General features: G+C 34.6%; 1 protein-coding gene and 1 long non-coding RNA gene across 2 annotated transcripts in view; both read right to left on the bottom strand.

Annotated features, from left to right (window-relative positions):
- The window catches only part of LOC149933709 (uncharacterized), a 586576-nt gene that overhangs the window by 521195 nt on the left and 48874 nt on the right, over window positions 1–16507 (bottom strand). The window lies entirely within an intron of this gene.
- LOC149933711 (uncharacterized) overlaps window positions 1–16507 on the bottom strand; it is a 44304-nt gene that overhangs the window by 10617 nt on the left and 17180 nt on the right. Inside the window, exons 4-5 of the mRNA XM_090155375.1 lie at window positions 12814–12939; window positions 547–2340 (exon numbers count right to left, since the gene is read on the bottom strand). Coding sequence (XP_090011501.1) covers window positions 547–2340; window positions 12814–12939 — 1920 coding nt within the window. The remainder of the gene's footprint in view (window positions 1–546; window positions 2341–12813; window positions 12940–16507) is intronic.

Below are 16507 nucleotides of genomic sequence, written 5' to 3'. Positions count from 1 at the left end.
CATCCCAGCTCCACCAGATTTAAATGACGGTATTATTATAATATCGTTCACTATCTATAAATTTTCATTATAAAACAGTCAAATTATATACTATATAGGTCATTTTTATTTTATCCCATTGTTTTTCTTATTTTGGTATATTACTCTAAATAATTACGAATTTTTGCAGGTAGTATCAATTGTGTATATTTTCGTTTATACCCGCTGTTCCGCTTTTTATTTAAATCGAAGAGCACACAAATCGATGATAAATTAAAGAAAAATAAGTTATGATGATAAAAAACAAGTATTTGGACCTGTATTGAGTATTCACTCATTTGATCACTAAAATTTACAACGTCTGAGCTTTCATTTCGAAATTCGTTCACAATTTCCTCCACCACTGCTTTTCACACATTCAACAGGAAACGACTGTAGGCAAAGCTTTATCAAAATGATCATCGCATTTTAAATTTTCATTTTGATGATAATACGAAATATGTCTAGGGAACTGAATACCGGTAATTGGAATTGTTCTTAACTGTATTTAAAGAAAAATTTACTCACCTATTTTCAACAAGGCCATTATCTTCAAATGTTTTACACATAGGTTCTGATGCCATCTTGGAATATTATTTCGAGTGCTCCAAGGTAGTACAGTTGGAGAAACGGTTTTTTTTCTATGGTCATCGTGCGAGGTCGTGTCTTGGGGCGAGGTCGTGTCTTGGGGCGAGGTCGTGTCTTGCGGCGAGGTCGTGTCTTGCGGCGAGGTCGTGTCTTGCGGCGAGGTCGTGTCTTGCGGCGAGGTCGTGTCTTGCGGCGAGGTCGTGTCTTGGGTCGAGGTCGTGTCTTGGGTCGAGGTCGTGTCTTGGGTCGAGGTCGTGTCTTGGGTCGAGGTCGTGTCTTGGGTCGAGGTCGTGTCTTGGGTCGAGGTCGTGTCTTGGGTCGAGGTCGTGTCTTGTGGCGAGGTCGTGTCTTGGGTCGAGGTCGTGTCTTGGGGCGAGGTCGTTGTTTGGGGCGAAGTCGTTGTTTGGGGCGAAGTCGTTGCTAGCGTGGAGGTCGTTGTTTGGGGCAAAGTCTTTGCTTGCGTAGAAGTCGTTGTTTGGGGCAAAGTCATTGCTTGCGTGGAAGTCGTTGCTGGGGTCGAGATCGTTGCTTGCGTGGAAGTCATTGCTTGCGTGGAAGTCGTTGCTGGGGTCGAGGTCGTTGCTTTACGCGAAGTCGTTGCTTGCGTGGAAGTTGTTGCTTGGGGCGAAGTCGTTGCTTGGGTTGAAGTCGTTATTTGGGGTGAAGTTGTTATTTGAGGTGAAGTCGTTGCTGGGGGCGAAGTCATTGTTTGGGGCGAAGTCGTTGCTGAGGTCGAGGTTGGTGCTTTTCGCGAAGTCGTTGCTTGCGTGGAAGTTGTTGCTTGGGGCGAAGTCGTTGCTTGGGTTGAAGTCGTTGCTTGGGTTAAAGTCGTTGCTTGGGTTGAAGTCGTTGCTTGGGTTGAAGTCGTTGCTTGGGTTGAAGTCGTTGCTTGGGTTGAAGTCGTTGCTTGGGTTGAAGTCGTTGCTTGGGTTGAAGTCGTTGCTTGGGTTGAAGTCGTTATTTGGGGTGAAGTTGTTATTTGAGGTGAGGTCGTTGCTTGCGTGGAAGTCGTTGCTGGGGGCGAAGTCATTGCTTGCGTGGAAGTCTTTGTTTGGGGCGAAGTCGTTGCTGGGGTCGAGGTTGGTGCTTTTCGCGAAGTCGTTGCTTGCGTGGAAGTCGTTGCTTGCGTGGAAGTCGTTGTTTGGGTTGAAGTCGTTGCTTGGGTTGAAGTCGTTGTTTGGGGTGAAGTCGTTGTTCGGGGTGAAATCAAGGCTTCTGAAGATGTTGTTGCTTGAGAAGAATTGGTAGTTGCTTCAGAGGAGGTCGTTACTTCAGAGGAGGTCGTTACTTCAGAGGAGGTCGTAACTTGAGTTGAGGTTGTTATTTCTGGCGGAGTAGTTACTTGAGGCGAAATCGTTTTTTCTGGTGAGATGGTTAATTGAGAAGAAGTTGTTACGTCTGACAAGGTTGTTATTTGAGGCGACGTTGTTTTTTCTCGCGAGGTGCTTTCTTGAGGCAAGGTGGTTATTTCCGGCGAAGTCGTAATTGGAATCAACTTTTGAGTCGTAATTGGAATCAACTTTTGAGTCGTAATTGGAATCAACTTTTGAGTCGTAATTGGAATCAACTTTTGAGTCGTTATTGGAATCAACTTTTGAGTCGTTATTGGAATCAACCTTTGAGTCGTTATTGGAATCAACTTTTGAGTCGTAATTGGAATCAACTTTTGAGTCGTCATTGGAATCAACTTTTGAGTCGTAATTGGAATCAACTTTTGAGTCGTGGAGCTTTTTTCTACAGAAGGAAAAGCCAAAACTTCAAATTGGTCAAATTATAATAATATTAACATGCTTAAATCAAGAAAAGGATTATTATTTGGCTGTACCTCCTAGGGACTTAGTTACGCAATAGACACACAGGAATGTTTTATGGCAAACATTCTTAAAGTTCTGGTTATTTACTTGTTGCTTTTGAAATAAATAGCAATTGCATGTCCCCTAGGTGGGGCTTTACAATCACCGTTTCTGTCTGTCTGGGCTGCGAACGCGTATGAATTTTCGGGGCAAAGTGTTATCACTGTGTTCACAGTTTCTTGGAGTTAGGGAAAAACTTATTACAAACAACCCTCGTTTTTCGTGGGAAGTAGTATAATTTCTTTTAATTTGCATTAGTTTCGGTCGGGACCCGAACCCGAGCCCTCCTGCACGACAGGTGAGCGTTTTACCACAGAACCACGGATACTTGGTTTTACTTTGACTTGCCAACTCTTTCTATTGCCTATGATATTGTGTCATGTGTTTACTCGTGCGTCTATGTGTATGTGTGTGTGTCACCGCGAACGCGTTTGCAGTACGGGGGGCAAAGTGTAAGAACTGCGTTCGCAGTTTCTTGAATTTTGAAAAAGGTCACTAGGGTAAAACCGCCGTTAAAGTGAGCGTCAACGGATGAAGTCGGCGTTGAGTTGGGAAGTATGTTTGTGACGTGTGTAATGCTTACGTGTATGAAGGTTGTGTTTTGTATGTACGGGGTCTCTACTCTTCAACTTCAACGTACTGATTTTGGGACGGACCGAGTGATGAAGGTTACGGCAAACGTTTCAGCGTCTAAATGACAGGGTTTCCACCAAATGTTCAAGGTATTCGTCTTAGTAACAATTTGCGCATCGGTAGGGATTCGAACCCGAGCCCTCCTGTATGACAGGAGGACGACCTACCACAGAACCACCGATACACGTTTCACTTCCCAGCTTAAGCGGAAGAGTTCATTAACAGTTGCTATAGTCTTACATTTTCGTTCTTTTTTTAGCATTACGGGATATGGTGTACAATTTAATTTACTGCTCAAAAGTTATTATACTTGTTGTCTTTAAAATAGTTTCTCGTACGGGTAAATTTTACAATTCGGGAGCGTACTAATATTTTTTATTAATTTAAAATTTTTCATTTTTGTTGCTTTGTTATTTTAAAAACGTTTTTGCCCTTAAGTTGGTTTTTTGTTCTTTTGACATAGGAAATTTGTTTAAGGCAATAACATCTGAAAAAATACTCTACCGGTCGGGATAGGACCGGGATTAAGTTTTTGGAGGACGCTCCGAATTTGCGGTACATCGTTAAGTGCCGTGTCCAGTAGTTAATAAGAGTAGAGGTATATTTTGACTTGCAAACTAGTTTTAAATGGATATCGCTTACAAAACTTTTATGTTTAAGTCAAATAAACATTAGTACAAGTTCTAAACTGGCCATTCGAAAGCTATTTTCATAAGAAAACGATGCCTTCAAAATAAATCGATAAAATAACACTTATAATGCAGTTCTTTGGTAAAACATTTAGCATATTGAGTCCCTAATAATGGCATTCCAGCAAAGTGAATGAAAAATATGCTTGAAATATAACCCAACCCTCTGCAAACTTTCGATATTAAGAAACGTTAAAACAATGGGTTAAGCCATCCTACCCTGCTAAATTTTTAGCATTGAATTATGTTTTCCCAGCTTATCAATATTTCAAATCGTGTTTTTCAGATAAAAGCTGGTCTTTTTGCATCGAACTAACGATATTGGTGGGTTTTCGACGACGCTCTACAAATTTGATTTAGCCCCTAGTGGTGAAAAATTATTTTTGAAAAGTGTGAAAAATCTTTAGAAATTGAGTTGTTTTTAAAAAAGAGTGTTCGCCGGCTTGAATAACGAACCATTAAAAATTCAATGTTCAAGCCATTGTAGCTTTTTTAAATTAACTTTTCAACCAAAAAAAACCCTTTATTTGATTTCCATTGTATATTAATTTTGTTTGAAAAACAGTTACAGAACAGACGGAAATATAGAACGGCGAATAAAATTATAAGTGTTGCAGTTGCCCCAGTTATGAATTCGCCAGAATATAATTAGGAAAGCACGCTATTCTCGACAAAAATGAATTGAAGACATTGCTGGTAATGACTGGCTAAAAGATAAGTGTAGCTTTAAATGCTCATTTTATTGCTCACTTTTGAGCGGCCGATCAATTTAAAATATTAAATGGTGGGAAATAGTTCCTATACAATATCATTTACAATTCCTAACGCAATATTATCTGTTTTCCAACTAAATTTTGCACATAACATTTAATTCTTTATCTTTTTCCTGATTTAAATTATATTGTCTGCGTTTATTAAAGGGTTTTCTTAAAATCGTCTATGCATGTTCGAAATATATTTACTTACAACTACATGAAATTCGTAAACAATGCATGTTTCATTTAAAGGTTCGGGCATAGTTTTTTATTTATAATATTGAAATTATTGCTCCCTTGCGTTGACCAATAAATTTTTTATTTCAATTTATTATCTCACTTTGGTGTTTTACTAAAACACTTTTTATATCTGATAGTATTAAAAACTTTTTGCTTCGGAATTTCATATTCTTAACAATGTTTTCTTTAAATATTTTGTAGATAAGAAATCTACGAAAAATCAATTCTCATTGATTTGCTTTTTAATCTAGAAAGCTTTTATATTTAAAATTTAATACTTAAATTAGCAAATGTAACATAATTACTCCTTAGTATGCCACTGTACCTTTATTCCACTTAAACATCTTCGCTAAGGGTTGTTTCTCCACGAACCGGTAAAAAGGTGAACTACATTAGATTTTAACCTTTTTATTCATCCTTGTAATTTTGAAAGTCACACTATTATCTACTAACGTGTGTATTTATTCCAACGGAAAACCTCTAAATTGAGAAAGAAATTTTGGTCGCGGAATTTTAGTCAGCCCAATGTACCGTGCGTCTCCGAGAACTTCATTAATTAATTAACAGAACTTTACAGTATATTGTAGTTCATTTTAGTTCCTAAGCCTTGGTGGTTCAAACCAGTTTATTTACTTTATTAATGGCCGTCGGTTTATTAGACGTAGAGCTAATACTGCGACGGCATAATCGGTATTTGAGATTCGATGACGTCAAATATAATAATAATAATAAATAATAATAATAATAATAATAATAATTTCTTTATTAATTCTGATGAACTTGATCAAGTTTACAATTGTTGTGGCCAAGTCATAAATGACTTTTAGGCCAACTAACCGCAGACCATAATTAAACAAAAAAAGAAAAAACATACAAGAAAAGAAGAAAAGATAAAAAAGGGCTGGCAGTCTTCAGGTAGTCGTTAATGTATTAGGTTTGTTACATAACCCTTCGCTTTCTTTTTAAATTGATTTAGTGTTTTTATGTCCTCTGTCATACATTCATTAAATTTTTTTATACCTTTATAAAAAATAGATTTAACTTTTGGAATTGGTAAAATATTTTTCCTCCTCGTATAGGTTAATATGCCATTACTTAGCGGGAAAATATTATTATCATAAATTGTTAGAGATTTAAAAATATGAGTTAGGCTACAAAAGTTATAAATTTGATAAATATTTCGAAATTACAAAGTTTCAAATAGTGGTTTGGTATGGTCGAGAAATTGAACACGGGCGATTGTTCTCACAATCCTTTTTTGAAGAAGATGAATACGGTGTAGGTTTTTCTCAGTGGTATTACCCCATACAGAGAGATACGGGAATACACCGGTGAATATTATAGCTGTTTGCAAATATAATCAGTCAGTATAGTTCTGTTCCTAGAAATTGTGTAGATGCTATATGGTGTTTCGTTAGCTATTTTAGAAACATGTGAATTCCAATTTAGTTGTTCGTTGAACATTAGGCCCAAGTATTTATAATTTGTAACGCGGTTTAGATTTATATTATTTATAAAAAGATTTCTATTATATTTTATGATCTTGTTAGGGTTTGAGAATATCATATACACTGATTTATCAATGTTAAGTTTTAGATCGTTTACAGTTAGCCACTCATAAATAGTTTTCAGATTTAAATTAAGGCATTTGATAATTTCATTTAAATTACGACCATCATTTAGACGTAAGGTATCGTCGGCATAAAGATAAAAGTTTTTTTTCTAAGTCTTCATTTAACATGTCATTTATATGAAGATTAAACCGGATTGATGATAAGGTAGAGCCTTGGGGAACCCCGGTTTTAATAGTAATTTCCTTTGAGAGTGTATTATAAACTTTTGTTTGACAGGTTGGGTCAGTTAGGTAAGAGGCTATCCAGTCATAGCTGGATCCCCTAACACCCATGCGGTATAGTTTATGCAAAAGTGTTTTATGATTAACGTAGTCAAAGGCTTTTTTGAGGTCTAAGGATACACCCACTACATATGACATCAAATATTACGTAGAGTACAGACGACGCAATATCTGTGAAACAAACCGTTAGTGAAGAAATAGAGCTAGTGGCATATTTATGAGTAATTATGTTACATGTGCTTTTAGGTATAATGAATGACCTAGAAGTCTTACCCACAAAATGTTAACTATGGTAACAATATAAAATTAAGAAACGTGGATGAGAAAATGAGTTCTTAATACTAGCTTCTACAGGATTTGTCCAGGGTTGTTCTTTGGGTTCTAATGATTTAACAATGTCTTAGGAACATGAGCCCCGAAAAAGTACCGCTCAAAAGCTCAAAATTATTTCAAATTTACTGAAAAATATTAAGCCTTGAATCAAATTCTTTGTTCTTAGTGATCATTTTTAATAACTTGAATGTTTCACCAATAAAAACAAGTACCAAAAATTGATTAACGGAGTGTTAGAAGTAATCTTTTTAAAAAAAATGATTTTGTTAAACCAATCGCCCAATTCTCGATACCATCCAATACAAGTTTTAAATTTAGTTTTGCTAAACTTTGTTTTGACAAGTAGTTATAAGACGCATTTAAAAGTAAAAACCATTACATGAATTGTTCGAAATGACTACCGCCAGCTCAAATTAGGTAAAACAGATGAATTAAGACAATTAAAAAAAACAAGCGGAACCTGAAAATTGTGTAAATAAATGGTATAAAAACAATGGATTAGGCATGCATATTAATTTAAAAAAACACCATAAAAGAAATTGGGACTCGACTAAAGTGCTTTGTCAAGAAGCTACATGGTTTAAAAGATGTTTTAAAGAAGCTATCTTGATAAAAGATAGAGTATGTTAAATTTAGATGAAGGTAAGGTTAATATTAAAGGCTGGGGGGGAGTTTATTTTAATAAATAATTGTAAACGGAAAAAATAGAGGTGAAAAAAAAAGTGAGTTGTTAGGTTGGAGATAATATTATAAACAATGTTGTAAAATTGTTTGAGCGATTTTAGTATTCGTGTATTATAGGCTGAAGAAGGACTACGGTCCGAAAGCTTCCCCACGATAAATAAATTTTGTTTTATTTTATCAAACATCTCCATGTAGTAGCAGATCTTTTAAAAAATATAACTAAGTTACAATTTTTAACCATGGAACAACATATTAATATTTTTGATGAAATTAACTGAATTGGATAAAATTCGGAATTGTTAACGATTTTGGGGTTTTCAGGTTAAAATAGTTAAAATAAATTGAAGACATTTTGGTGAACTACAATAAAATTTGAAACATAAATGAAATTAGACACACGTTTGAACTTGGGGTCTATAGAAGCTAGGAATATTCAAATAAATTGTAAATTTAAGGAAAGTGGCGGTAAAATCCATAAAAATCTGGGGGAAATGGGTAAACTCATATAATCTAGCTATATTTACGTTTATTTATTTTTTAATAAATATTGAGAAATTTCAAGCACTGTACATATAGGTAAAATTTACTTATGCTAAGTACAATTGCCAAAACGTTATAGAAATTGAATAAATTGGTAAACTTTTGAAATTAGGTATGTATACGAAAAATTTAAAGAATAGGATAAAATTAAATAAATTTTATCTAAAATGAAAAAATCACATGATTTTGGAAAATTTCAGGGATTTTATCTAAAATGAAAAAATTGGGTTAGTCCGTGTTCAGTAATGTAAATATAAATAAATTTCGAAAATTTAAGAGACGATGTAAAATTGTTTTTTTCCCTCAAAATTCCGCATAAATTTAGGTAAATTTACTAATTGATAAATATGATTAATTTAAGATTTATCTAAAAATTGATATAAATGCTAATTAGTAAAATAACATAAAAATTTGAGAATATATGTAAAATTTTGTTTTGAGAAGCTTAGATCAAACTGACCAACACGCTTAGAACCTGAAAAATTCAGAATTTTCGAAGTAAAATCTAGATTTCGCTAAATAAAATTAGGGATATTAATGTAAAATTTATAAAATGCAAATTTCTTATATTTCAATTTTTTTCGGTAAAATTAAGTAAAATATTAAAAAATTAAATAACAATTGCAAATTTTGGTTTTTAAGTTTATTTTAAAATTTTAAAATAAAATTACGTTTTTTCAAGGAAATTTGAATATAATCAAGACAACTTAGGTAAAATTCAACAAACTTTAGGAAATTAGAAATATTAAAGAAACTTGTTTCTTTTTCTCATTTGTAGTTTTTTTTTAATGCTCAAAATTTCTTAAAAGTATCAAAATTTCAAAAAAAGTAACCTAAGATATGAGTTTATACAATTTTTTACAGTTGTTCGACCTTTGAGCGATTTTAGAATAAAAACCAATTGAACACATTTTTTTTTTAATATTATCCCTAATATTTTTCATACTTTTTACCTCTCCGAGGGGACAAAATTGTTGTGGGTGTTGAGTCTGCTGTGTTTGTTGAGTCTGTGGTGTTTGTACGGGTGTTTTCTATTCAACTTCTACTTATTGACTTTTGGGACGGACCGAGTGCTGAGTGTTATTCAACCTCTCAATGTCCAATGGCAGTGTTTCCACCAATTGTTCACGGTATTCGTCTTGGTATCAATTAGCGATTTCTTGGCGCCGGCCGGGAATCGAACCCGGGTTTGCTGCGTGCACGAGATTTACTCTAACCACACAGCCACCGACCCTTGTTAAGCTACGGTGTTTTCTAAAAAACAGCTTTGGCGAATGTTAGGTACTATAATTTATTCTTCATCGTTTTAAATATTTATAAATTATATTAATCTTATATTTAATTACATATTTATAAATAATATTAATCTTATATTTAATTACATATTTATAAATAATATTAATCTTATATTTAATTACATATTTATAAATAATATTAATCTTATATTTAATTTAATATTTATAAATAATATTAATCTTATATTTAATTAAATATTTATAAATAATATTAATCTTATATTTAATTAAATATTTATAAATACTATTAATCTTATATTTAATTAAATATTTATAAATAATATTAATCTTATAGTTATTTAAATATTTAAGTATTTTATTGTAAAATTTGATCGTGATCAGGAATTGAACTCGGATCGCATTGTTACCATGCGGATAATTCACCACCGAGCCATTGACTTCCTAAGTATACATATTAAAGTAAAGGAACCATTATTATAAGGCGGGTTTGTTTTACTAAACCGATGAATACAATATCTGTGGATATTTTTTATTGAACTTTGTTTTTTAATTTTTGTGAACTTGTTTTTATTTCGTCGGGAATTGAACCGGGAGCGCGGTTTTAGGACTTTGATTCATTGCCGCTGTGTTATTGATTCCCTTTACGTTGTGTTATAAATCTGAAATATATTATTCAATGACGTTGTTTAACTCTTTAATTATCAGTAGGTTTATTTTTACGGATACGCTTTTTTTAATATAATATGTATCTGGGTTTAAGCCAAAGGAAGGGTCGTATGTTATTTTTACTAATCGAGATAATGTTGTATTTTGTCTACTCTTTGATCTTATATTTTTCTCTAAATTTTTTAGCTTATTTTTTTCCACGAAAACGTCCAGTTTTGGAGGAAACTTTATAGTGTGTACGTCGTGTTCTTTAGCTTATCCGGTTTCATTATAATAACGTCGAAAATTCCCGTTCGTTAATGTTAAGGTGTCGTACTTCTTGCTATAATTACATTTTCTATTGTTTGGTTTCTAAATTTTTGAAGGAATTTGTTGCTTGATTGCGTTATATTTTTTGTAATTTATTTCGTTTTTCAGTCGTTTATTTTTATCTTTTGTGTCTTTAGCGTAATGGTTCATTTATGAAGAAAATACATCGTGCTCTTACACTTATGTTGGTCTGGTTTTTAACTGGGTCGTCATTACTTCGTAATTTATTTTAATTGTTTTCTCGACTGATTAAGATGTTTAATGCAGTTCATCAGTTAAGTTCGGTTGTTTTTATTTATAAAGAGCCCTAACTATTCCGTCTACGGTCATTTATTGATATTCGAGCTGTCGTTTCGTCAAGTGGCTTTCTGGGCTTTGTGAATGGTAAGTTTTTCGCTTCTTATTAATACATTTTTTATTGGTGTGGATATTTGGATATCTACGATTCTTAATGCAGTCATTGATTTCCTGGGTGTGCGAGTCATTATATGATATTGGAAATTGGACGGTATTGGTCTTTTTCACGCGGTTAGTGTCACAACGTCAACAGGAAGTCTATGAGTCGTCCACTACCAGATGTCGAATATAGCTATTCTACGGTATCTTCATAAAGGGCGAGTGTTGAAATAAAATGAACGTTTAAGATGCGGCAAGTATTTCGTAAGCGAGAAAAATACAAATAGCCTCCGTAGATACTTATTTCATTAAAATTTGCTACGTATTCTATTTAACTGATAAACTTGTTCTGTAAATAGGGATAAATTCAATTGTGCATTGTTTTAGTACGTCTAACTCGCTGTTGTAACTACTTAATTTATATTATTATGAATAAATTAAATTCGTTTGTTTCGTCTCAATAATACCGGGCGGGATTTAACCGGGATTACGGTTTTAGTAAATAACTCTGAATTGCGGAGATATCTTAAAAGGTCGTCTCGAGAAATTAATACCACAAGGGACAATTCTTCCGAGGAGAGGTATATTTTGGCTTGCCAACTCTTTTGATTTTATTGAAAACGGAATAAACCTAATTTTAAAAGTTTATACAAATATTAGTTGATTTTACCCAACTTTCCTTAATTTTACCGAATATGCTCATAATTTTTGCTATTTTATAATTTGTTTAATAATTCTTATACAGGGCGTTAACTAAAAAACGATAACGGGCCAATAATTCAAAATTTGTTTTAGCTAGGAATTTAAAATTTTCAGGGAACGAGCAGGGGCTCGCTTGACAACGGGGATATTCAGGACCTTGAACCATGCCTTCAAGGACATTCAAAATATATATCGATAACACTTAGAGAGAGACACAAAGTTGGTTTCAATTAGAAACTGGATCCCCGTCCCATTTTAGGACTTAATAGTTTTGGGCTGACCTGATTTGAGGTTATTTAACCAATAAGAAGTCGAGCGATTTTTTACTCATGCTAGATAATCAAAATTTGCATAGACTCATCTGGTAGAATATTTAACCTCGGATGACCTTTAACTCATAGTTCAAGGTCATTCAACCAATGGGTTTAGAGAATTTGTTCCAATTTGAAAGGTTTTCATCATGGTGTTTTGCATCGGGTTAATGTCATTAACACCTAAAATTTCAATTTACACACCTTTTCAGTTGGAATTATTTCTCTAAATCCATTGGTTTTCAAGATAATTTTTCAATGACCTTTAACCATCCAAGTTATAAATACCCCAATTTTACTCGTATTGCTCAATTTATCCAATTTTACTCGTTCTGTTTAATTTACCCAATTTTTCTCGTATTGCTCAATTTACGAAATTTTACTCATATTTATCCAAATATTAATAAATCTTTAGTTTAATTTTTCCCCAAAAATTGAAATGTTGAATTTAATTTTCTTAATTGAGGCCGACTATGACAAATGACATTTTGCTGCCCATTTTTAAGTTTGAAGAAACTTTTCTCCCAGTGAATTGGAAAAATTCTGAATTTTAGGCGGCACTTTTCGGAAATTTTAGGTGGCGCTTCAGGAATTTTTCCGGTGGCTCAAGCGCCGCCTAAAACACCCTAGTGACGCCACTGGTACTTTTCCAAAACATATTCGGTTTCCATGGCAAAACAAAAGACCAACCTTCTTTAGGTGGATAGGGCGAGGTGGAGGAATTATGTGGCCATCCGGATATATTATTTAAACCCGTGCGATTAAATTTTACTTTTAGTAAGTTAAATGTTTTTAAAATAAATTGCCCTTTTAAAATCACGAGGTACTCTTCACATATATTTAATTCCAGTCTACCACTTTCTCCGATATTTACAAATAATTAAAGAACGAAAATTTTAATGTTTAACATAATATAGTTTTTGACGAAAAGGCCTCACAGAGAAATTTGATACACTTTGTACATGAAAAAGAAAAATATAATCACCTTTTATGCAGTCTATTTTCACATCTCTATCATAAACCAGGATTCCTGACATGGTATCAACACAAAAACAATAACCCAAAGTGCATTGCTTAGACACAAAATTCCCATTCTTGTCACACTTATACACTATTAAGTAAAAGTTAGAGATTAGTTTTTACACCTATGTTGTTTTAAACTTTAATTAATGTAGTTTCAAGAGACATTTCGACTAAATTCGTTTTGGTCATAGTACAAGTTCCAGAATCGAAATGGGTCTCTTATTTAAATTGCTTCGTTTGATAAACCGAACCTTCTGCTTATAATATTGCGGCTGATACATGACGTTATTTTGGAGGGGTTTAGCTATTTCCGGCTTTGCTCGTGCCCTAATTCTGGTAGGGCATTAACTCTCACTGCATATTATTTTCGCGAGGGTATTCTTCATAGTAGCCCTCATTTGGCTCTCTACCTAAAATATAAATAAAATGACTGCCAAGACCAAACGGCCATAAACCGTTGATCGGGACTGTACCTAGCAACAGGGGCCAGACCACTGGACGTCAATCATCAAAGTGTCCTACGCCAGCGTCCCTAAGCCTGGAGAGGTGACAAATCCAGCATGGGTAGTAGTAGCATACTACTGATGGTCGCACCTTGGACGCGAGCCACTCAACCCAGCAGAAGGTGCAGCAACGGGTGGACCAATCCGCACTTCGCACACAGCAGTGGGAGTAAAATTGGATTCTATAGCAACTCCAGCCGACACCCTACCTACCTAGGTAAAAAATCTAACCCTTTGGAGAGAGCTCCTAAAGGAGAAAGACTGGCGCAGCTGGCACCGGATATCCCGGTGGGCTCCAAAAGGCCGGGAATCACGGACCACCGTGCCCAGGCGGTAGTAATAACCATCACCAGGAATTCATACCTCTAACTTGGAATGGTTATCCGGCCGTATTCCCTATGGTAAGATCTCGGGGACCGTTTTAGTGACGTGTATGAGAAAAAAAAAATCGCCCCCTCGCACGCGTCTCCCCTCTTTAGGAGTTTTTAACCCGCGCAACCTCCCGTTTTTACAACTGTAGTTTTTTGTTGTTCGACATCCCGGCCATTTCGAAATTTAGGGTTTGAAACCCCACCATTGATAACGACGGGTCAGCTCGCTCTCCCGACCTCCCATGTGGAAGGATTAAGTCCGGTATTGTTAGCGCTGTCAAAATTGTCAGCAGTTACAATGCCCTTGAGAACCGCGAAGTCCGAATTACGAGGTGACCGTCGCGTCGCTATCAATAGAGCGATAGCGAAGGGAAAAGCAAAAAGATGTTTGAACCCTTTTTCGACACTGGGGGATGAAATTATCTGAAACTAGGATTTAATACCATTGAAAATCGTATGAGAAAACACGTATGCTCTGACGTCAAAATGATGGGAAAAAACGGTCCCATAGATAGAGACGGAAATCGGGCGAGATAACCATTCCAAGTTAGAGGTATGAATTCCTGCCATCACTTAATATCAATAAATCTACCAAATTCGTCTGCAGTGGCGTAGCTAGCAATATAAAAGACTAGGCAAATGCCTATAAGAGTTTCAAACTGGCTTCCAAATTCAAAATAAAGGTGCAATGAGCAAACAAAAATTATAAATTTGAAAAATCGGTATTCGTTCGCATACAGGGTGATTCAAATTAAACTGGCAACAATTTACAGGCTTGCTCTTTGGGTAAAAAGGAGTAAAAAAATCTTAAACGCTTTCCTACATTCAGCCGTATCCGAGTAATTGGCCTCCAAAACGTTGAAAAATGCGCAAAAGTGACTTTCAGCAGATTCTCATGACATCTAGTGACTGCGCCAGTTGGCTGAGTTCTCAAGAGTGTGGAAAGTATGTAGGAATTAAAGTCGGCGTTTTTGCTAATAAACTTATTTATAAAGGTAAAAGCCTTCAAATATACAAGAAATAGCGTGTAAAACAAACTAGAAATCTTTACTGAATGCTAGCCCATTGCGCTTATTTTAAATTTGCTTTCAGTACATGAAAAAAGTACTTTTAATACACCTAGCTCACTTAAACCTTTGCAATTGGCATTGCGACATACATTCAGTCAATTTTAGTATCATTTAAATTATTTCTTAACATACCTTAACCTTAAGCTAAATAATTATAATTAATCATCCTTTTTTATGCTAAGCTCGTATAAGTCATGTGAAGTTAAAAGGAACCACCTATGGACTGCATTGTAAATGATTATATAATACGCGAATAAGTAGATTAGTCCATTATGAAATGGGATAATAAAGATAAACCCTAAACAAATTTGAAGAAATTTAAAAACTAACAAATAGCTCGTACCGATAGGTCTTCGAGACAAACAAAATGACGCGAAACTCGGACCAAATAGATCATCGAGTGAAATACTAAATTAAATAGCCAGAAATTCCAACGGTAGACCGGTTTCACCTATTTGGGACTCGTCAGTACCGTGCGGGAAATCTGGCTTGTTACTATATCACCGAATAGAGAAACTAAGCCTAAATATTAATAATTTCAAAACGAGTTGCATAGGGGGAGATTAGTAAATATGCAATGTTAAGTTAAAAAGAACCACCTATGGACTGCAGTCCATAAGTGGTTCCTTTTAACTTAACATTGCGTATTTACCGTTCGAAGATTCAAGGCGTGTTACATGTTTGTGACCCAAAACTATGGTTGCGCTCCCTAACGGCGGCGGGTGTAACTACTCGTCGGAAATCAAATTTGATTCACTTTAGAAGCTAGCAAATTATAAACTTAAGCAGACGCTGGACGTTATTATACCCCTTATACGGTTCGGCACCATTGCGTCATCTAGACCCTTTTCGGTCGTGAATAGTTTAACAGAGATTAATAATGAGTTGTCATTGTTGTGGACTTCAATCTTACTAACCAATTTTTCTAGATTTCCCCAGAACTAAACGTTGGGTAAAGGAAAAAATTCGTGTTCTTTGAGTTAAAGGAGTAATAACGTCTTATGAGATAAGTGAATAAAAATTTCTACTTGCAAAATTTTACTAAGAGTTCGCATCTAGAAGTATGCTATCGTAACGATTTAAAATATTGATAAGGTGATTTAAATTTCCAAGAGAAACCATAAAAATGCATTTCATTGTTTTATGGTTTCTCAAAGGTTACATGTACTGATACCTAGAACATAACATTGATCATTGTATTTACTAGGGTGACAATAAAAAATTTTGTTTAATATTTCCAAGGTCTCACCCCCTAGAATTGTTCATGTACCTTTTATAAACATTCACACAAAAAATCAAGAAAAAACAATAGTTTTTATTGGTTGCGCAATACATTTCAAATTTAAATGGGATAAACCATGTGTTCGTAATATAAAAAAATGTTGTTGCCTTAGAACATTTGAATTTTTTATGGAATCATTGTAGATTTATTTGAGTTTGGAAAGTCCTGTCGATGCTTTTCTACTACTTGCAATAGGTACTGTTTTTGCTCTTCTTGAATGACTGAATTAATGAAACTCAACGTTCCGCTGCATCATTTACGACCTTCAGTTGTTGAATTCTTCGACGACCTTCAAGGAAACTATTACGTTGTTCCCAAGTACTTGGATCTTGTGTTAAAAAATCCGTAATTTAATCCAAAGCTTTAAATAATTTGAAGGTGTTTTCTGACACGAAATCGAACAACTCTTTCATTTGAACGGCTGTTGCAT

This window comes from Leiobunum rupestre, chromosome 8 (assembly GCF_980474605.1).
Source record: "Leiobunum rupestre chromosome 8, qqLeiRupe1.1.hap1, whole genome shotgun sequence".
NCBI classification, from domain to species: Eukaryota; Metazoa; Arthropoda; class Arachnida; order Opiliones; family Sclerosomatidae; genus Leiobunum; species Leiobunum rupestre.
Note: the sequence above shows the minus strand (reverse complement) of the source record. Positions and strands in the feature narration are given on the sequence as shown.